This window comes from Lineus longissimus, chromosome 11, assembly GCF_910592395.1.
Source record: "Lineus longissimus chromosome 11, tnLinLong1.2, whole genome shotgun sequence".
NCBI classification, from domain to species: domain Eukaryota; kingdom Metazoa; phylum Nemertea; class Pilidiophora; order Heteronemertea; family Lineidae; genus Lineus; species Lineus longissimus.
Genome location: NC_088318.1, coordinates 11,423,905 through 11,447,085, shown reverse-complemented (window position 1 = coordinate 11,447,085; position 23,181 = coordinate 11,423,905). Strand labels below are relative to the sequence as shown.

Here is a 23,181-nt window from a genome sequence, read left to right as displayed (position 1 = left end):
AAAGGGGGATTTAAATTATATTTTCGTCATGATTGTAATCTACATGTAAGGACTAAATATTTCTGTATGGTCCGTACTGTCACACAACTAGGATGCATCTAGGGCCCCTTGTTGTGAAGGCAGCACTTTCGTTTCGTCGAATCTCTAAAAGTGTTTACTGGCATGTTAGGTTTTGAATGGTTCAGGTGTACTGATATTAGGCCTCATTTGATATCAAACAAGTAAGTTAACAGTGACCTACCCACACTCAACTCTAATAGATTATTCTCTTTAAAAAACTGGTCAACATAACAAAAATGCTCAGTATCAGTCAGTAACCGGCCAACATATACAGAAGTACATATTGTCCTGTTATCACATTATAAGTGGCAGGTGGACGAATCGAACGTACAATTTTGCTGCAAGACGAGTCACACTTCGGTTCTACTAAAACGGGTCACACTTGCATTCTACTAAGACGGACCACGCTTGCATTCTACTAAGACGGTTTACAGCAGTGGGTTTCCGATGGCCGGGTTGATAATGGCTCAAGATGTTGCTGATATCGATGTCACCGTAGACAAGGAGAACTACAGGGATGGACTGATGCAGATACTACTGGTCATCCGACCACACTGGAAGGCAGAGGAGGTCCGCTTTAAGGTAAATCATATTCTTTAATGCTGAACTGGCTAAGTTCAAAGGTCGGAGCGAATTGCTAAGAAACATACTACACTGGGTGGTCACACTTGACTTACAAACATTTGCAGAGAATAGATGGGAGTCTGGGAGTTAAGAGTGTTTTGTAAGCCAATTCTGACTGGCCCTATATGACACTAATAAACAAACTTTACTTTATACATTTTCTGACTGGAGGGGGGGGGGGGGTCTATCAAATCATTGTTGCTGGAAACAGGAGTCAGATTACCAATCTCATCCTCATCCCGGCTCGGTTGCAGAGTATGCGACAAGGATACATCAACCTCATGCTCGTCTGCCTTGTGAACGACAACCAGGAAGAGTGGCTGGTTGCCAGGATATTCGGTTCGGGGCTTGACCCAGCTGGATGTCTTGGATTCCGCCGCCAGAGAGAGGTGAAGTGTTCAAAAGCGCTTGCAGAGTTGAAGCTTGGTCCGCCAGTCTATGCTTCTTTCCGCAATGGACTCATTTTCGGCTTTGTGGCGGGCAAGCAGTATGGTTGGGCTGATGTGACCGCATTTAGAGAAATGAAAACTGCCAGGTAGGACGAAGTTGTGACTTTTTCACCTGATAGATCGTCCCTTCGCGATAGTCTCCTATGATTGGTCATTGGTCTCTGTGCACATTTACCATATACCACGCGATTTGCTATCCCCGCACAATGTGATACTGTAGTTTCATGAAAATAACACCACTTCATTAACAGCCGGTGTCGCCGCCCCTGACTCATAGGGTGGCGAACAGAGCTGTTGAGAAGGCCGATCATTGGCTGGGATTCCAGAGAGGGTTGTCCAGGCCTCATATCCAATATACTTCAGTTTCGAGTCCAATCCTTATTGTTTGGGTTGTTGAAACCGATTCGTAGGTCTCCTATGAATGGGATAATGGGATCGGGCCTTCGGCCATTGTACTGAGTGTCCCAGAACATTTTCAACTAATCGTCATTGGTAGTGTAAAGGGTGTCCCAGTGCTAATGGCTGATAGTGTACAGGGTGTCCATGAAAAAAGTCCAAGTGTCATATTGGCTTCTGCTGGTTTTAGGGACTGACCTGCCCTTTCAAAGTGAGGCACTGCTCAGGGAGGTAATGGAGCATGTCTTCGGGTCTTATCATCCCTTACCAGCTTCGGGCTTTCAAAGATACTTTGCAGTGCGAAATTGGTAAGAATGAGAAGTTGTCCGTCACATATCGGGAGACAAAACCGAACATCCCTCTGAATGTACAGTCTTGTCCGAAGTGATCAGTGAAGGAATAAAAAAGAACGATGCAAATCCCGATTCAATTTTTTTTCAAGCTAAAGATACACATTATTAGATTGTCCAGCTTTCAGAATCGTACCCACAATCATTCACAACACCCACAGTCAATTCAAGTCCATCACAATGTCCTCCTCGACTACATTCACGAACTCTGGTCCATCCACGGCAGTCTCCTCTTCTTCCTCCAAGATAGCATGTGGTCCATCTTCGATTGGCCTTGGTCGAAACGATGCTTTAAATCAGTTGACGATAACGTCCTCATCAACACCATCCCAGGCATCTCTGATGATGTTGGTCACGTCTCTCAGGACGATGTGAGGGCAGTCTCCTCGTTCGTCCGTGTGGTCCTTCTTCCACGATTTCCATTGTCGCCGTACGTGACATTTGAAGGACTTCATGACTGCAACGTCTAACGGTTGTACGAGGGATGTGCAACCAGCAGGTACGTAATCCAGGCTGCCTCTCATGTCGCGGACTCTCGCCCGGAAGTTCTCTGTCCGTTGGACCCGATAATGATCGACGATTAACAGGAACTGGTCGGTCTCGTTGTCGGTGACATAGGGTGATAGGACTTCATCTAACCAGTGGTGCGCCGTTTCCTCCCTCATCCAACCAGTTTCCGATTGGGTAATCTACATCTGCTGGTGGGTTGTCTTGGAGGGCTGCAAACACCCGGACGAAACCTCTTCTGGGGAAGGTGATGTGCGCCGGCAACTTTGCTCCAGCGGCTGCGATGCAGAGGGTGACGGTGTATCCCAGCTTCGTATTGGACCTGGATGATCGGACGTCTATGGCCTTCTCCCCCGTGGTGTTGGCCGTGTACATGGTTCTCATATCAAACAGGACAAAGGTTTGGTCCATGTTAAAGAAGAACCGCATCTGTATATCAAGACGATCGATGCTCCCAGTAACCGCATCTCGGAAGGTCTGGATCCTTGCAGCAGCATCAGCGGGGACGATCGTAGTATTCTTGGTCACCTTCCGTAGGGACACCTGGCGTCTCTTCATCAAGCACTCCACCCAGCCTATGGATGCGTTGAAATCCCATAGCTGAGGGCGACAATGCTGAATCCCTTCTCTGACATCTTGGGCTAACTCATTCCACCAGCTTTGCCACACTACCAACGCCTTATCTTGAATGTCGAGAACGGAGACTGCGAGGCGACGCTCTCTCATCTGCTGCAGCCATTGGTAAAGCTGGTCCTAAACCTGTGGCCATAACAGATCACGGGGCTCCATTACCGTCTTCTTCCGGCCATGCCCTTGTTCTTGCTTCTGCTCGAGGTCCTCGATATTACACCTTCTAAACGTCTCCCAGGGGATGTTATAGTGGGAGGCGAACTCTCTCATACTGCGCACCGTACCGTTCACCAGTGCCTCCTTCTGGTCTCTCAGGTAGGCAAGTTTTTCTGTCACGATGTAGCGCCGGCGTCGTTTTCTCAGCAGCTCTACAGCATCCATTGTCGCACAGGTTGTCTGCAATGTGGGTACCCTCAGTTGGGCTTCATTTATAGGCCTAAGAGGCCCTAGAATTACACAAGAAAACCACAAATCCTAGAAACTTCGATTCCGTTTTCTCCCACGTAGGCCTAGGGAGTCTGAATTAAAAAAGGGGGTTGTAGAAAAACATGGATGAGCTCCTCGTTTTTCTTCGGAATTTCGTGACTACTATCATTGCCTGAATCTCACTTTGCTTTACTAATGCAAGCATTCGTAGATTTTCCTTCAGAGTTTCAATAAGGACTTTTTTTGTTTTGGGGGGTTTGGATCAATCTAAAAGGTGCTTCAGTTTTATGAGACAACCTGTATAAACGGTCGGCGAGTGGCGTTACCATTTACGTCATTCCACATGCGCACTCATCGACCAGTAGGCCCACAACACTTCGAATCAATAGGGCTGCGGTAATAAGTGGTTTAGGGTAACCGTGACAGCTCGGCTGAGCCATCACAAGGGCCAGCGAAGTCACTCATTGGTTACCTCTGGTGAATAGACTCTAGAGAAGAGGCCGGGCCTTGAATATCCCAAAGTGGTGTTATTTTCATGAAACTACAGTATATACACCGCACATCATTGTGCGAGGATAACGCATCGCCCGGTAGATAATGACCAAATACAGGAAATTAATGGGGCCCTACATGACTGTAGCTCTTTTTCTCTCTGTCTCCTCCATCGACTTATTTTGACAAGAATGTTCACCAAAATCTGCAGAGAAAAGGAGACGACGTTGATACACCCCATCGGGTCTGACGCACTGACCAAACGGCATCATTTCCTTATTAATTTGCAATCTCCGTTACGGGCTTCTCACATATATATAGCCCCAAGTCACGAAGTTTGCCTTCAAGTTCAAAAGTAATCACCAAACTTTACATGGAAGCCGCTGAGATATCGAGCGTATCCTCCGTCTCTACTGATATTTTATTGTATTATATTGTTGCCTATTCTCTTTCATCACAAAATGGCACTGATGGGCCTCAGATCGTCGTTGTTTTCAGAGCCGTGGCCCGAGCACTGGCACACCTTCACAGTAAACGAACAACAGATTATACATTGGCTAAATACGGTATCCTAGAGGGCCAGTCGCACAACACGATTATGAAACAGTTACTGGACAACTGGCCCCAAGTTATCATTGATGAGGAGACGACAGCATGGTAAGCCGCTTACTGCTTCCGCGGAAAACACAGTGCCTAATCTATAGAGTCTAGGGCCGACGTCTCGTCTGTCAGTGAAAAAACTATTCTTGCACATGGTATGACCTGTGGATGGACATTTCTCGATTTGAATTGGCTTTCGAGGCAATTTCGAGTTGAAAAATCAATTATACCTTGACTGATTCTTCTGCTTCAGGGTCAATAATCAGATTCCGCCGCTAAAAGATCGACAAGCCGAATTTGACCTCCTCCTCAACCGATTCGACGCCTTAAATATCCCTGAGACCCTGTGTCACGGCGACCCTAACCCCACCAATATGATCTATAACGAACAAGAAGGTAGGTTGCCATATGGATACCCTACCCCTCCCATGATCTGTACCGAATAGGATGGTAGGTTGCCATGGTGTCCTAACCATCCAATATGATCTACAACGAACAGCATGCCCCCCCCCCCCCCCCATCAGTATGTCTATGAGTCAAACTTGCTGTGATTCCTATAATAGGCCAATTATTGTTCTTCATTTTTCAGACAGTATCATTCTGGTCGATTATGAGATGGTAGGTATGATGAACCCCCTGTACGACCTGGCAGGCTTTATGGGGACGTCTGCGTTCGGTGAGTGGCAGTATGCACTTCCTGCTCAACATCAAAAACTGCTACATGAGTATGCAACATCCTCAACAAGCATTAATTTATCAGATCTGTGAAATACAGAACAACTTCTTCCATTCGTTTTCCTTTTCCTTTTCCTTTTTCTTTTCAGGGCTGCTGCCAGACATCGAGAGTTTGGAACATACTAAGGATTACCAGCGGACATTCGTGAAGGAATACCTCGAAAAGTTGGCGATAATCGACAAATGTGAGGAACCAGTAACGGAGGACAAGATTGAGGGAGTGTACAACATCATACAAGTGATGATGATGGTATGTGTAATCAGGTGGTCGTAGGTTCACTTGGGCACATCAGCTAGCGTAGACAATTTTCGATTATTACAAGACGTTGTAGGGCTATACGCAATACTTTGTGACATGGTCAAAATAAAGCATTTAAAATTGTGAGCGATACTTCTACGCTTAAAGCGAAGTATTTCATTCAAAGGATTCTTTCTACCCCTAGCATGCAAGAATGACACTGAGGCTCGACGCCACAAACATAGAAGCTAAGAACGGCAGAGAGAATATGCCTGAATTTTACGCCTGCTTGGAAAATAGTAATTCAGCTGAATAAACCACTCTTCAGTATTTTTTATTTTTTGAAAGCTGACTATAGCTGTTATTGGATCATAATGGTCCATAGGATACCCAGACGATTGCAATGTGAAAAAAGCGAGTCATATTGGGCATATTCATCACTTTTAATAATATGCAATTTGCAATCTAATTACTCGTGGCTATACTGATTTGCTAATTTCCTAGATGTTATCTCTATTTTCTCATGATGTGAAATCAATTTATTTACACCATTGCAAACAAGATAAATGCCGCAAAATAAGTGATTCCGATACTGTAGAAAAATAGCTATTTCATACCGGCGTATAACGGCGGACAAAGTGCAATATAGACCTACGGTACCACACTTAAGTTCATACATGAAAACTTTATTTCCAGGCCATCCATTTCGCATTGCATATATTCGCAGCACAACTTGCAAACTCACCAAACAGTACAGTATCCGACCGCAAAGACCTACTGTGGTAGGTATTGCTGGCTTCTCAAGTTGTTTCCGAAAAAGTTATGCTTCCATCGAGACGGTCGCGACCGCTCCTGACCGACTGTACAGCTAACGATCCTGTCTTGAGCAGTGATTTATACCCTGATCACTCTCATCCACCGCGCATGCATATCTAACATCACCTAACAGCTGGCGGATATCGCCGAGCGTTCAGTTCGAACTGTCTCTTGGTCTCACCATTGACGCTTCATCCTCTTTTCAGCCTTAGTCTTCGCCGTCTTGAGTATTACTACAAACACAGAGATATGGTACTGGCAATAAAGCTACCCGGTGAATAAAGTTCCTTACGATTGGAGCAAAAGTCGGCTGAGGCCACAAGTTAGAGCTTAGCGGCGAATGGTCGGGAACCGTAAAATTTTCTAGGGGGCACCACCTAAAGCTACCCGGCGGATGAAAGGATAATTGTAGAAATATCTCTCATCAGGAGCCGTCAAGGTGAATAATGGGGGCTCCATATGTCTGTGTCCTAACAAAAACACTGACACTACTGTGCTATTATTCTATGAGCCTCACTTCAGGGATTTCTTATCCATGATCGAGACTCTGAGGGTGAGAGGCGAAGTATCCAGTCTGGTTACTCAAGGAAGTATTCAGAATTCCTGTTTTCCCCCCCCCCCCCCCTGTGTCATTAAAATCCAGGAAATCTTATTGTTCACAACGCTATATAATGTTGTGTCACTCTTACAGCTTAAGCTTAATAAAGATCTCACCAAAACAGAATGTAACCGTTGGCCTTAGATTTGAACGACATATAGAAAAAAACTCACAACACTTGCAAAGTCATTATTAGCGAGAATAAGTATGTTGCTGGATGAGGAGGTGCACGGAAGGGAATTCGAACATTGTCATCTTGGTTACCTAGATCCCAAACCTAATTTGTCCCTTCAAATCACAGCCGGTGTAATGTTTTTGAGTGTTTCTATTTTTGAGTGTCTCCCCTCATTGTTTGGGAACGCTAAAAGATAGATTGACAAGTTTTTCTGTGTTTCCCCCTATTGAAAAGTCATGGTCTCTCTAGCTGCCTATTGTTTGGAAACACTGACACATGGGAAACAACCACAGATGTTACACCGGCACAGTGAGCATCGGCAGAATGGATTCCAAGAGAATCGACTCGAACTTTAGAACAAATCCGCCATGTTGCTGACATCATATTGTCGCCAAAAACTATTTCTTTTGACCCTGTTGACCTCGATTCTAAAAACTTTTTCGAAAAGACCATTCAAACGTCAAATCAACTTCAAGCATTATCTTTTATATCACTGAGGTATATGAATACGATATATCGAGAAAAATCTGTACAACTATCTAAATATAAGATTACTTGGAACTATTTCGGACAATCACTCTGCCACCTGCGCGACCTAGTCACAATTTCGGCGCGTTTTCAATATGGCGACAACTTGAATGGTATTAGAGGGGTGTCATCTAGTCATGCATTACCTGGCTCGTTAATAACAGGCAAAGAAATCCCCACGTGAACATGAAAGCCTCGACGGTAAAGCGCTCAGAGTGTCAGACCGTGGTTCGGCTGGTCTTCGACTCCCGTTGAATCTGCCACTTTTTTTTCATCTTTGTCTTCATTATCTTGTTATCTATTCATTCATGTTCATGTTATTATTTTCATTATCATCATTATCACTATTATAACCTGAATAAAACCAGCGAAACAAACCTTTTCAAACTTTCCGGGCGTTCGAGTACTTCCGAGGATGATTCGTTTCAGTAGCAAGATTTCTCGAGGCTTCATTGGGTTGGAAAAGTATTTCTGTCAGACCGTGACTTCTCCAATCAGAATTACAAAATGTAGTTAAAGAGCATCCTGAGATTCAGGCTTTTTATACTCCTTCGTCATATCGAGAGGCGGAGTAGATTGAAAACCACTGCTGCTAGGATGTTCAAAGGGGATCGCCGTTCGTTCACATATATTTACTGGAGTACCGGGTACGGCGGGGCGTGTGTCATTTTCATTCAAGCGACGACCACTGTAAACGGGCAGACGCCGTGAGCCGATAAAAATCACCAACTGCGATAAAGATCTCACCAAAACAGAATGTAGGCCTAATCGTTGGCCTTAGATTTGAAAGACATATAGAAAAAACCTCACAACACTTGCAAAGTCATTATTAGCGAGAATAAGTATGTTGCAGGATGAGGAGGTGCACGGAAGGGAATTCGAACATTGTCATCTTGGTTACCAAGATCCCAAACCTAATTTGTCCCGGCACAGTGAGCATCGGCAGAATGGATTCCAAGAGAATCGACTCGAACTTTAGAACAAATCCGCCATGTTGCTGACATCATATTGTTAGACCGTGGTTCGGCTGGTCACGGGTTCGACTCCCGTTGAATCTGCCACTTTTTTTCCTGTTTTTTCTTCATTATCTTGTTATTTATTCATTCAGGTTCATGTTATCATTTTCATTATCATCATTATCACTATTATATCTTGAAGAAAACCACCGAAACAAACCTTTTCAAAATTTTCGGGCGTTCGAGTACTTCCGAGGATGATTTGTATCAGCAGCAAGATTTCTCGAGGCTACATTGGGTTGGAAAAGTATTTTTGTCAGACCGCGACTTCTCCAATCAGAATTAGTTGAAGGGCATTCTGAGATTCAGGCTTTTTATCACTCACACAACGTAGTGAGTGTAATGGTTACGTATACACTGTATGTAAAGTGTAAACAAAATGCATATATCCATCATGTCCATCGAATCTGAAAAAATTTGTGCAGACCCATGACAATTCTGGTTCCGGTATAGTTTTGTCGCATTCCATGTGGGCCGCGCATTGGCCGATCCTGCATGCATGACGCACCGCACCCACAGTTACGACGTCGGACGTGAATCCCATTTGTTTGGCAATGTTTGCCTGTGTTTGATAGTGTGGACGGGTCCCCAAACATTCGCCAACATGATGTTGGCTCATGTTGGCCAACGATTGTTGGGGAATGTTTGCTAGTGTAGACCAGGCTATATAGTTACTCTGCCAAACTCGAAAATATTCTGCAGCGAAAATCTCTTGTTTTTTACCACACCCAGACAAATGGCTAATATGTAAAGAGCAATCTCTAGTGAACTCACACAACTGTCCTTCTGACATATATAGCCAGTACATTGGGGGATGAGTCCCCCAAACCCCCTCCCCCGTTCTCTGAAAGTGACAGGTTTTAGTCAGTACATTGGGGGGAAGCCCCCCCCCCCCCCATTGGACTCTAAAAATAGAATTCCTTGGAGACGCTGAACAATAAGGCCCCATAAAGAAATAGTCCCCGCCCCGGTAGCTGTCTCATATCTGCTGGAAGAAGCAGCTCTTTGTGGTAAATAATAATTGAATGCATGTCATGACACCCAGGAGCTTTTTCTCATTTCTGAAACAGTTGCATGGTTGGAATGAATTTCCAAATCAGTCCGTCAAATCTCTATCCAAATGGAACTTTAAGACCACTCTATATTTGTGCAGTAGTGTTAAAACTGACTTTTTGAAGTAAAGTACGTAAATCGAGAAGAAGAGGACGTTTACTTCGTCTGCAATGAAATTTCACAACTGTCTCCGCCGACGTTGTTGTCCTGTATGTTCTAGCAGACGATTTTTAGATACATTTCAAGACAGTGGCGCCGGTGTGAATAAATCTACTTGCGTGATTGGTCAATGGCTCATGACGTCATGAAATAATTGCGTCAACAACGGGAATCATGGTAACTGTGGTTGCGGTGCGTCGTGAAAGCAGGATCGGCAAGCGCGGCCCGTATGGAATGCAACAAACTGTACCGGAACCGGAATTGTCATGGGTCTGCACAAATTTTTTCAGATTCGATGAACATGATGGATATATGAATTTTGTTTACACTTTATACATACACGTAACCATTACACTCACTACGTTGTGTGAGTTATGAAGCAGACGTTGCCTCTTCATCCGTAGCAACAGGTAGAGACAAAATTGATGTCACGATGATTTGATTTCAAAATCATTCGAAACAGTGCCTTGGTATTTTTCCATCCTTGGACGTTTACTCCTGTTTTGATAAACACATCCATAAAGATCGTTCTTAAATCTTTCTTATTTCGTTCATTTGAAACATCCAGTAGAATGGTTTGTTTTCCTCGGGATCGAGCAAGAGGTCATTCCTATGGCCGATATATCAAGTCGAGGAGGAAAGACTGTATTATTTACCGCGGAGAAAGGAAATAATGTCGAACCATAAACGATGAATACGTGTTGTGATTAAACTCTTTGAAATACGCGACTTGTATTAAAGTTTATGGTTTCTGAATATGAACGCGGTAATGATTTATTCAAATTGCTACATGAAGATAATTTATATCACTCACACAACGTAGTGAGTGTAATGGTTACGTATACACTGTATGTAAAGTGTAAACAAAATGCATATATCCATCATGTCCATCGAATCTGAAAAAATTTGTGCAGACCCATGACACTTCTGGTTCCGGTATAGTTTTGTCGCATTCCATGTGGGCCGCGCATTGGCCGATCCTGCATGCATGACGCACCGCACCCACAGTTACGACGTCGGACGTGAATCCCATTTGTTTGGCAATGTTTGCCTGTGTTTGATAGTGTGGACGGGTCCCCAAACATTTCGCCAACATGATGTTGGCTCATGTTGGCCAACGATTGTTGGGGAATGTTTGCTAGTGTAGACCAGGCTATATAGTTACTCTGCCAAACTCGAAAATATTCTGCAGCGAAAATCTCTTGTTTTTTACCACACCCAGACAAATGGCTATTAAGCAGACGTTGCCTCTTCATCCGTAGCAACAGGTAGAGACAAAATTGATGTCATGATGATTTGATTTCAAAATCATTCGAAACAGTGCCTTGGTATTTTTCCATCCTTGGACGTTTACTCCTGTTTTGATAAACACATCCATAAAGATCGTTCTTAAATCTTTCTTATTTCGTTCATTTGAAACATCCAGTAGAATGGTTTGTTTTCCTCGGGATCGAGCAAGAGGTCATTCCTATGGCCGATATATCAAGTCGAGGAGGAAAGACTGTATTATTTCCCGCGGAGAAAGGAAATAATGTCGAACCATAAACGATGAATACGTGTTGTGATTAAACTCTTTGAAATACGCGACTTGTATTAAAGTTTATGGTTTCTGAATATGAACGCGGTGATGATTTATTCAAATTGCTACATGAAGACAATTTAATGTCGGCATATATAGGCTATATATGAATACCATGCTTTGTATGTGTGATGTCAAATGTGTCAAGAGAATGAAAAGATGAGAATTAATGTTTATCACACGACTATAACAAAACTTAGAGGAGTGTTGTCTGAGTATTTGAATTTGCATTCCTATAAAACAGCAATCAAAAGGTCAGACTCTGCACAATAAGTCACATCGAGGTATGTCTATTGAGGCGATGCATGATCGTACAAGTTTGAACCGAAGTAAAAGAAATTTTTCTGTTCTATAGTACTCTATCGACTCACCGTTCTAGTCATACCGTTTTTGAATATGCACGCCACGATATTATGCGCATTGTCGTTTATGCCATTCAAAATTGTTTGAGTGAATCGAAGATGGACAATGGGTTGGCGATACCAGTTTGTCTAATGGTTGTACCATTCGCCTTTGCATCAATATCTGTAAGGGTTCAAGATAGGCCGATACGGGTTTTATTTTAGTGCGATTTATTTTATTGGAGATCGTCAATAGACCTAACAAAATCACACCACAGGTCTAACCGCTAATTAGAAGTTAGGTCACAAGTGATCAGTTGATTCGCAATGCCAACCACTGTTCATCAACTTACCACAACCTCGCCACAGGCAGCGAAAAGTGTGAAGGGACCTTGGCCTGATCAATGCATATCATACTGGGGGCGGTCAAGTTAATGAACTGTCCAATGTAATCAATGCACGCCAACTGGTTCTTAAAGCCCCCGGTTGCGGAGGGGGGGGGGGGGACCCTGGTTATTTTCTTTCGGTGTATGTCTACACTAGACTACAAGCGCAAACACCCTACACTTTCAATATCTCATATAGCTATTGAACAGGTTGTCTTTTACTTCGCTTTGCTGGCAACTGTCCAATTTGGCAAACTAGCCAACAGTTAACTTGTATCGTATCTAGATTACCCCGAAATCCCTTTGCGAAGTATATAACCATTCATCGACTAAGTACCGGTAGATAGAGATTGTTCGTATAGTTGACGCCAATGATTGAATGAACGGGAAAGAAAGGAAACTGAATTCTTTTGTGAATTATTGACAGACGTGAAGCATAATATCTATTGAATACCTCTTTGTATAACGCACGTCCCTTTGGTTTTCTGTCTTGTTAAAATAGGTCTCTGTCATCAGTGTTCAGTTTGTTGTGTGGATATGTATTTACTATGAACTCAATGCATGCTAACTGGTTTCTAACTGGGAATGTCCCCGTTTACGGAAGGGGGGGGGGGGCTGGTTATGCTTTTAGTGTATGTCGGCCACAAACGAAAACACCCTACGCTTGCAATAGCCTATACATATATGAACAGTTTGTCTTTACTTTGACGACTACCATTAACTTGGATTAGTTAACTTCCTACGTCAAACACTGCAGCAGCAATCTGTTTGAGTCTTAAAGGGACAATATAGGCAGCAGCTAGGCAGGCAAGATAAAGTTACACACAGTCGCCAATAGGAGTCTCTCATATCTCACAGTACGTCGAAATGATTCACCTTTGTACGAGGAATATATTTAGTGGTGAATCTGACATGACGGCCCTCACTGTGTATATTAGTCACCTGAGATGGCCAAATTAGCCCCTCTGCTCCTACCTATAGTCCCCCTTTAATGACAAGATGCATTTATATTAAGAAACATACACAAATAGGCCTATCTAGGCTAGCAGGTGGAAAATTCAATGATTATTTCACCACAAAGAGCTGCTTCTGTCAGCAGATATGAGACAGCTACCGGGGCGGGCGGGGACTATTTCTTTGTGGGGCCTTGTGGTTCAGCGTCTCCAAGGAATTCTATTTTTAGAGTCCTATGGGGGGGGGGGGCTTCCCCCAATGTACTGGCTAAATATGTCAGAAGGACGGGGGTTTGGGGGTGCTCCCCCATGTCAAACAGTTGTGTGAGTTCACTAGAGCTTGCTCTTAACATATTACCCCTTCGTCATATCGAGAGGCGGAGTAGATTGAACGCACCAACTGGTGATGGACGGCATTTCAACACGGGGCTGACGCACATCCCAAGTTCAGTGTACACATACTTCGGCAACAACAGTAAAAAAATGCGCAGTTTTTTGTTAGCGGCTTATTGAGTAGCGCTTTAGGTTTCGGAAACTTAAAAGACCTGTTTTTGCCAAAACAACTGCTAAATCAACACTGGCAAACTGTGAGCACCAAGAAATTAATGATTTTTTAGGAACTACGGTTAGGGCTTGGCCGCTTATAAATACAAAAATGGCCTTAAAGGAAGTGACTATTTGGCAAGCCCGGCTCACCAAACAGCGCCTTTTTTCTGCCCTGGATGGAGAGCCGAACTCATGCATATTCAACCATCCAGGAGCTCATTATCATTCGTGGCAACACGGTCAGCAACACTGGAGTTACAATGAAACGCCTTTAGAAATGCACACTAATGCATTTAACATGCTTATCAGTTAAATCACGTTTATGACTTTTTTTGTAAATCCATACAGTCATGTACATGTACATGCTTCTTCATGGATTATTGACCAAAACCCGAGTTTAGTAACAGAAATTGAATCGAGAGCGGGAAGTCGGCCATTGTTAAATATGCGCATATAAATTCGAATATGACGTCACTGCTCTCTGATTGGCCAACATGTTGTAACCTCTCCGGCTCGCCAAAGAGGGTAGTATTTTTGCCCTGTTTGGCAAGCCCGGCTTGCCGAACAGGGTGGCTTTTTTGTGCTGTTTGGCAAGCGGCTCTCCAAACAGGACAAAAAAAGATGCCTGTTCGGCGAGCGGCTTGCCAAATAGACCCGGCCTTAATACAAAAATACCCTCCCTAATGAGACCTCAGTCAGCGCCACGGCAAGCGCGGAACAAGCACACTCGCATCGATACCCCATCGAAACGGTACTTGTTCATTCTCCTGATCACCAAATAATTTCAGAAAAATTTTTTTGACAAAATTGTAATAAAAGCACGATTTTAGGTAAATGCTCGAGTTTTTAGGTTTCATTTGCCCATCATCTGCTATGTCGTAAGTTGGCCTTGTCTGATAAACTGCAAATGGGGGCCAGGCTGAGGTGGGGGAGGGGGCCCGGCCTGCAATGCAAGGTCTAACTGGAAATCCCTCTTTCTTTCTCTTTGGCTCTTTAAGACTTTCTACGTCTACGACTTCAGTCTTTGCAGTTCAATTTGATTTCACACCTTTAGATTAGGGATCCTGTGTTACCATGCTCTGCAATTTCAAAGGTAGGCCCAGCCTATGCGAGGTCAGCATGCATCCTCCGAGTCCTGGCTTAGGAATATCCAGGTTCTTGTCACTCATTGACATTGAATCAATGCTAATGAATGATAACTTCTTTTCTTATGTTACAGGTCTGCATAGCATGGAATGCATCAAAATGAATGATCGGTCAATCACGCACCTGAAAGGACAACAAGAATGGTGGCGCACAACTGATAAATAGCTATGGAGTCTGATCATCGAAGGTGGTACCTGAATGATGCGTTATCCTATGCAGTTGACACAAGCAACATTGACAGTGTAAAAGAACTGATATCAGTTGGAGCTGATGTCAACCATTTGTGTAATGATCGAGGTCATGTCCTGGCTTTTGATGCCATACAGAATCATGGGACAGATATTTTAAAGGTCCTTCTTGAGGCTGGTACGAGTGTTGATGTGATAGGTGAGACAGGAGGACATGATTATGAGACACTTCTTTGTCTTGCTAGTGCACTTGGCTTTGTCGATATTGTTGAACTACTGTTGAGATTCCACGCAGATGTCAATGGAGCAACTGACACGAGCGCCCTTCACAAGGCCAGCATCAATGGACATTTGGATGTTGCTAAAATACTAATAGAAAATAACGCTAACATTGAATTCTTAGACTGTTTTCGCCGGACGCCACTCTACTGTGCTTTCAGCTGCAAGTCAGTTAAAGTTGCACGACTTCTCATTGCTCACGGGGCTGATGTCAACTTTGAATACAATAGCAATGCCTTCTTGAATACCAACACACAAAAATTATTAACTGTGGCAAGTGATGCCAATAGTACAGAATTGGTTGATTTGCTTCTTGAAAATGGCTACCCAGTCTCAATCTGGACTGAGTCGGATGAAGATTCTGAAATGGACACCGAGACGGATTTGACTGATGAAGATGATGAATGGAGAGAGGATAATGGACAGGTTGGTGAGGGGACGAGGTCATGTGGTGACAGAAATTTACATAATTTGTACATGTACTTTGATGCGAAATGGGATGTGACACGGCACTTCATGCTCAAAGATATTCACTTTTGTCCCGTTCCTAGACTTCATAAGATCTTTCTGAAGGGAGATATGAATGAGATTAATGCCCTGTTTGATGATCCATCAATCCATGCATCCGATATACGTCGCCTCGACAGAACCAGAAAGTCTGTTTTCCACTATGCATTTGCAAACGGTGAACCAGAAGTAGTTGAAAAATGCATTTTACTTGCGTCCCGTTTTGGTGTAAAATCATATGGTTTCAAGCCACTCTTCTTTGCTGCGAAACACGGATATGTGGAAATCGTGGAATGCCTCGTAAAACTTGGCCTTCCACTCCACAAGGGTGACAGCAGCACACAGGAAACCCCGCTTCATATTGCCTGTTGCAATGGACACAACTCGGTGATTAAAAAACTTGTGGAATATGGTGCTGATGTGAATGCTCTGAATAATGATGGTTACAATAGTTTGAGTCTTGTGACAGAGAATGGTAATGTGTCCATGGTCAGGTTCCTCCTGCAACACGGTGCTAAGGTAATTCCTGATAATATCATTGGTTGGAGTGGGTGGACGGTGCTTCATAAAGCAGCAAACTTAAAACACAAAAATAATGTAGAGGTTATGGAAGTTTTGTTGGCACATTCTCCCAGGCTTGTCAATGTGCCCGGCAAATACCAGCGGGACACGCCACTCCATGTAACCTGTTTTAACGGTGTAGCTGGGGTGGCTGAATGCTTAATCCGTCACGGGGCGGACATTGGCGCCCTTGATTATCGAGGTAACACATCTCTTCATCTGGCTTGTACCAACCGCCATCCTGATATCGTGTCCCTCCTCATTCAACAAGGTGCTGAATTGAACATAGGAAATGTGGATGGTTTGACGCCGTTGGTCTGTGCCGTGGACAGATTCTGTGAGTATCCAGTTGAGCTTGATGTGTCCCGAATAGTGATGACTCTGTTGGATAATGGAGGATCTCTCTTCAGCAGTTCTGGTCCAAAAAAACTGACCTGTCACTTTGACATGCTTTATAGTTTGTATGTCAAAAATGTTTTTATCTTCGTGACTTTTATGCAATTGAGTGCTGGGGTTATGGGCAATCTTAAGGTCAATGTGAGTAACATGCTTAACCATAATGATCTAGATTCAGTCCACCTTGTGCAAAATTGTGGTCACCAACTATATCTATCACCAGATGTCCTCAGCAATCCAGACTTTGTTGAAAAATTCAATGCCATTCAGAATTCACCTCTCTCGCTAAATTCAATGTGTATTCATAGCATTCGGAGATTGCTGCGTCGTCACAAAGGAAGTCTTGTGAAGCTGATAAGTGTCCTTCCTGTTGCCCCGGGCCTGAAAACCATGTTGACATTTCCTGATAGTCTACATGCCTGTGACATGGCGCCAGTGGCTAAACTTCTCTATTACATGTGTTCAATATCGCTGTGACACTGCTGCGTGATATTAGTCGGGCTGTGTGCATTCTTGTAAGGGAATATTAATCTAAAGACTTGCAGAAAACAAAGTGACTCGCCCATGTTACAGGATGTGATTGTGTCAAAACAATGGTACGTGCACTTGCAGTTGTAGCTTTTGCTTTTCACTTTTAATACATGTGAAAATGCACTTAGCAATTTACATGCTTTTAAAATTGTGTTAATTCAATAATTGGTGCATTATTCCAGTTCTTTGTATGTTCATATTCATGAACTTTAGAAGAAAACTATAAAAGTATTTTTACGTTGTTTGTGTCTGACGATTTCAAGGGAGAATACAATGTACAGGCATTAAAATAGATTGGGGCACCAAAAGTCTTCGTCCCCCATTGATTAAGGGACGCTCTTGAAGACTAGGAACGTCCCAAAATTAAGTCCTTGTCCTCTGTTGATCACGAGGCTCTATCTTGAAGACTATGGACATCCCTAAAGGTTGTCCTTGTCCTCCATTGATTAATGGACAACCCAAAGACGAGGGACATCCCTAAATGTTGTCCTTGCCCTCCATTGATTAATGGACAACCCAAAGACGAGGGGCATCCCTAAATGTTGTCCTTGTCCTCCATTGATTAATGGACAACCCAAAGACGAGGGGCATCCCTAAATGTTGTCCTTGTCCTCCATTGATTAATGGACAACCCAAAGACGAGGGACATCCCTAAATGTTGTCCTTGCCCTCCATTGATTAATGGACAACCCAAAGACGAGGGGCATCCCTAAATGTTGTCCTTGTCCTCCATTGATTAATGGACAACCCAAAGACAAGGGGCAGCCCTAAATGTTGTCCTTGTCCTCCATTGATTAATGAACAACCCAAAGACAAGGGGCAGCCCTAAATGTTGTCCTTGTCCTCCATTGATTAATGGACAACCCAAAGACAAGGGGCAGCCCTAAATGTTGTCCTTGTCCTTCATTGATTAATAAACAACCCAAAGACAAGGGGCAGCCCTGAATGTTGTCCTTGTCCTCCATTGATTAATGGACAACCCAAAGACGAGGGGCAGCCCTAAATGTTGTCCTTGCCCTCCATTGATTAATGGACAACCCAAAGACAAGGGGCAGCCCTAAATGTTGTCCTTGTCCTCCATTGATTAATGGACAACCCAAAGACAAGGGGCAGCCCTAAATGTTGTCCTTGTCCTCCATTGATTAATAAACAACCCAAAGACAAGGGGCATCCCTAAATGTTGTCCTTGTCCTCCATTGATTAATGGACAACCCAAAGACGAGGGGCAGCCCTAAATGTTGTCCTTGCCCTCCATTGATTAATGGACAATCCAAAGACGAGGGGCAGCCCTAAATGTTGTCCTTGTCCTCCATTGATTAATGGACAACCCAAAGACGAGGGGCATCCCTAAATGTTGTCCTTGTCCTCCATTGATTAATGAACAACCCAAAGACGAGGAGCATCCCTAAATGTTGTCCTTGTCCTCCATTGATTAATGGACAACCCAAAGACGAGGGGCAGCCCTAAATGTTGTCCTTGTCCTCCATTTATTAATGGACAACCCAAAGACGACGGGCATCCCTGAATGTTGCCCTTGTCCCCCATTGATTAATGGACAACCCAAAGAAGAGGGGCAGCCCTAAATGATGTCCTTGTCCTCCATTGATTAATGAACAACCAAAAGACGAGGGGCATCCCTAAATGTTGTCCTTGTCCTCCATTGATTAATGGACAACCCAAAGACGAGGGACATCCCTAAATGTTGTCCTTGTCCTCCATTGATTAATGAACGACCCAAAGACGAGGGGCATCCCTAAATGTTGTCCTTGTCCTCCATTGATTAATGAACAACCCAAAGACGAGGGGCATCCCGAAATGTTGTCCTTGTCCTCCATTGATTAATGAACAACCCAAAGACGAGGGGCATCCCTAAATGTTGTCCTTGTCTTCATTGATTAGTGGACAACCCAAAGACGAGGGGCAGCCCTAAATGTTGTCCTTGTCCTCCATTGATTAATGGACAACCCAAAGACGACGGGCATCCCTGAATGTTGCCCTTGTTCCCCATTGATTAATGGACAACCCAAAGACGAGGGGCAGCCCTAAATGTTGTCCTTGTCCTCCATTGTTTAATGAACAACCCAAAGACAAGGGGCAGCCCTAAATGTTGTCCTTATCCTCCATTGATTAATGAACAACCCAAAGACAAGGGGCAGCCCTAAATGTTGTCCTTGTCCTCCATTGATTAATGGACAACCCAAAGACAAGGGGCATCCCGAAATGTTGTCCTTGTCTTCATTGATTAATGGACAACCCAAAGACGAGGGACATCCCTAAATTTGGACCTCTTCCTTCATATTGATCGAGAAACAACGTATTGGTAGAGATGAGATGGAGCAAGTGTCTGTTCGGAGAAAATCGCAGAGAGTGTCTCTACAGCTTAAGATTGTAACAATCCATGCATCCCAATTGGTCTCATGAGGACAACGTCACAATCAGAAGGTCATGGGATAAGACCGATTTGAACACATGACGCATTTTGGTAGATTAACTCAATTTTATTCTAGACACATAGATAGTTTACATTAGCAATGGAATCATGTTTATTATGAATTTGTGGTAGACGAGCACTTATTTCTTCGCTGCCACCTGCGCTTTTAGCATATCGAGAAGTTTCTCAATGATGCTCAACACACGGTCTGCGGTGATCTGGAAATACAATGTAAAGTGTGATGATTACGATAGACGAGGGGATGACGACAACAAGAAATTGTGATTGGAACATCATTTTTCACAACAGTATGGGCGTAGGTTGGTCCGAGCCATGGAGGTAGCGGCACATCCTGGGACGGTGGCCATTGTAGACTAAAAGCGTGGAAGACTTGCCTTATCCCTTACCAGGTAATGATTCAGGCTGATGATGGGTTGCCTGCTCTCCTATACATGCCCAATGTGGGTTAAGGAATACATGCCCCTCGGACGAAACACTGATGTTGTGACTTTGTCCGGTAATCGTATTTCGGTATGAGAACACGTTGACAGTTGACATACTTACCGGGGCATTGCACCAGTGGATAACGGTCGGATTGGCTTGGTCTCTCATCTCACAAAAGCAGTTGTTGACCTTGTGGCAGCAGGCATGTTTCAGGACCATGTTTTGGTAGGCGTAGTCCGACGATCCAAGCGTGCACTTTACTTTATTCTCCGACATGAACTGACCAAGGGTCTGTTGCACTAGGATCACTCCGACGAACACCAACACAGCGGTTTTCATGATCACCTTCCTGCCAGGAGATTCAAATTCAAATCAAATTATTGAATTCAAACATACCCGAATGGGCTATACAGAGTCAAAAACTACACATGAACATACAAAACGAGAAACAAACATGCTGCAAACTCAACCAGAAGCCGTCACAGCCCCCAAGGACTGGTACATTTGACTCATTGGCAAGTGTGGATAAAGTTGAAAGGAAGATCTCGCGTCGGCACTCTAGCTCGGCGAGAGAATTATACGGTAATGGATAACCTTGGTGAGAACGGATGAGACGGTAATACAATTTGTGGTGTCTCCTCCGGGGATGTAACTATATACAAAAGTTGTGAACATCCCAGAACTGGGTTGTTTTTAACAGAGAAAAGCCCGGAACGAGAAAGGAACTTGTTGGGAAAAATTATTTTTGATAAGAGAGGCTTAAAGCCATAAGGTAAGTAAATGAAACTGGCCTAAAGGTTGTGCCAGTTAGTTAGGACACGCACCTTCCTCTGAACCGGCTGTGAACAGAATGAGGCATAAGCCGGACATGGATATAATAAGGACACTGAATGACTTTTTATTTTAAGATTTATAATAATGATGGGCCCAAAATGATATTGAAATCCTAGCGCAGATGATTTTGGTATTTACAAGAAGCAGCTGGATGATAAGGAGCCATAAAAAACCGCAATACAATTTAAAAGTTCTGATACGGATATATAAATAGTAGCCAGATAGCTGGAGTTTGCTAAAGCGGCCCCATTCCGAAGGCGAGAGGTCGTGACGTTTATGAGGGGGAGAAAAAGTTCCATTCCACTGTCGGACGCAGCTATGATGCAGGTGAACTAAAGAAGGTCAAAACAAAGAATGAAACCTTGAGACAAAAAATACTGACGATCTTTTTTCTTAAAAGAAATGTAAACGAAACAATAAGTCCTACCTTTTGTCTTTTCAACGAAGAACAAAATTTTGGATGGTCTGCTCCCTTCTAAACCTGACGAGTTTATGACTTCCATCTGTCGCCCAAAGCTCTTTATTGACCAACTCAGTCTCTTGCAACAGCCGATTCTCCTCTCATACGTCCCGGGCAGTGACTTTCACTCATTAAAATTTTTCAGTCGCATCCAGTCGTCACCATCATCAGCGGGACAGGTCAAGAGGTTGTCAATGAAAATGATGCAATGATAGGCTATTGTCCATGAAAAACGAGACGTCTCCTGACACAATATAGTCTGCAGCCAGATAGCATTTTGTTGAGATTTTTCTATCTCTGGCCAAATCTCGCTCACGTTTGATACTATCATAGCTGACGGGCAATATTCTGTGGGTCATGGTATACAACATATCGTTGGAGACTAGCTAAGCGCTCCGACATTCCTAACTCGAAATTCACTCGGAAAGTCACATAATTCAACAATTGATTTTTCAGTTGAAATCTTGGTTTATTCGTTCAAGTACTGATGTATCTAATTTCATGTCGGAAATTACCACGTTTCATTGGGATGGACGAAACTATGCAAATCAGCCCATTTTTATGCCAATATCATGATATAAGGGTTAAAAAGTGGTCTGGGGGTCCCGTCTTGTATGCAGACCAGAAGACATCATTGTCTCACTGTTTCGCTCAGGCCCGGTAGTAACCACCGTCCTCTTCTATATATCCTGGCACCAGTGGTTTTCATTGTACCCCGCCTCTCGATATTTCAGGTCCGTAGGGCGAGGTTAGGTGATTTAACTTTCTTTCATAGTGTTGCACATCTACTGAGAAATATCTTACAAAAACGACAATGATCTGCATTGTTCTTCGCCGGACTTATTCATACCTCATCAAGATGAAATACAACACCATCACCACCACGGCCTCGAATTGAAGTTGTTGTCCAGATGTTTATTATGTATATTCATGATATTTATTATATTTGTATATGTATAATGCAAGCGTAGATATCATCAATATATCGATTTTACTCCAAATGAAGTCCGCACTTCTTACGGTCCCTCAGAGTGCGAGTCATTCTGAGAATCGAACGCTGCCTTTTTATTTCAAGCCCAATTAATTTGCTGCGAATGAAAATCTGATATCCCTACTTTAACTATTGACCTGTCGAATAGTCAATATGCCTTTCTAATATCACTAAACATGTGGAGAACATTGATTTCATGCGTTAGTTATTGAAATACACACTGGTTTTGGTAGATTTTGTGTATAAACAATCAATATATACATGGAGTTGCGCTAAAAGCGGTTTAAAACACTTTTTTTACCAGGACATTCTGTTTGACTTATTTATTGCACTATGTCGTGTGTGTGTTTTTTTTGGGGGGGGGGGGCTCTAGCCGTCTAGAAGGAGGAACACTCCGAAAAACAAACCTACGAGTTGCGGAATTTGACTTATACGTACATGTATGTCAAATTCTGACATGTCTCAACGCTAATTAAACAATTTAGAATCATTGGAACTTTTTCAAGGTGCTAGGGTCTTGATCATGAAAATCGGAGAGATTTGTATGTGTCGAATTGACCAACTTATGACTTATGTCTGTTAGTCGCACACTCTCCGAAGACAGTCACACCCCTGGAGGAGACACTACAACTTGTATTTTGCTTCATATCATTACATGACCGGAGCCGGGATTGACCCACATCCAGCTCAAAGTCAGCAATAGGGTCTGATATCTGGAGCCAGTCAACACTCAATATAAGAACATAGTCGATCAAA

The 23,181-nt window shown here is 43.4% G+C and overlaps 2 protein-coding genes and 1 long non-coding RNA gene across 5 annotated transcripts; 2 read left to right on the top strand and 1 right to left on the bottom strand.

Moving 5' to 3' along the window:
* The first annotated feature begins 287 nt into the window (after positions 1-287).
* On the top strand, positions 288-9,356 carry LOC135495936 (ethanolamine kinase 1-like). 2 transcript variants are annotated; one of them, XM_064784970.1, is made up of 8 exons: positions 292-642; positions 939-1,219; positions 4,433-4,591; positions 4,788-4,930; positions 5,124-5,210; positions 5,359-5,519; positions 6,204-6,289; positions 6,530-9,356. In XM_064784970.1, exons 1-8 carry the CDS (start codon positions 508-510, stop codon positions 6,603-6,605), a joined length of 1,128 nt encoding a protein of 375 aa, XP_064641040.1. In that variant the 5' UTR covers positions 292-507; the 3' UTR covers positions 6,606-9,356. The 2 variants fall into 2 exon arrangements, with proteins under 2 accessions (XP_064641041.1, XP_064641040.1); XM_064784971.1 differs by lacking the exon at positions 6,204-6,289 and having other exon boundaries at positions 288-642.
* A 5,077-nt stretch (positions 9,357-14,433) lies between these two features.
* LOC135495697 (ankyrin-1-like) lies at positions 14,434-17,482 on the top strand. 2 transcript variants are annotated; one of them, XM_064784553.1, is made up of 2 exons: positions 14,434-14,487; positions 14,877-17,482. In XM_064784553.1, exon 2 carries the CDS (start codon positions 14,971-14,973, stop codon positions 17,209-17,211), a length of 2,241 nt encoding a protein of 746 aa, XP_064640623.1. In that variant the 5' UTR covers positions 14,434-14,487; positions 14,877-14,970; the 3' UTR covers positions 17,212-17,482. The 2 variants fall into 2 exon arrangements, with proteins under 2 accessions (XP_064640623.1, XP_064640624.1); XM_064784554.1 differs by lacking the exon at positions 14,434-14,487 and adding an exon at positions 14,704-14,750.
* A 2,260-nt stretch (positions 17,483-19,742) lies between these two features.
* On the bottom strand, positions 19,743-21,465 carry LOC135496350 (uncharacterized). Its single transcript, XR_010448658.1, has 3 exons — positions 21,402-21,465; positions 20,261-20,489; positions 19,743-19,914 (listed from the first exon to the last, which is right to left on the bottom strand). It is a non-coding gene; the product is annotated as an uncharacterized LOC135496350 (long non-coding RNA).
* Positions 21,466-23,181: the final 1,716 nt, after the last annotated feature.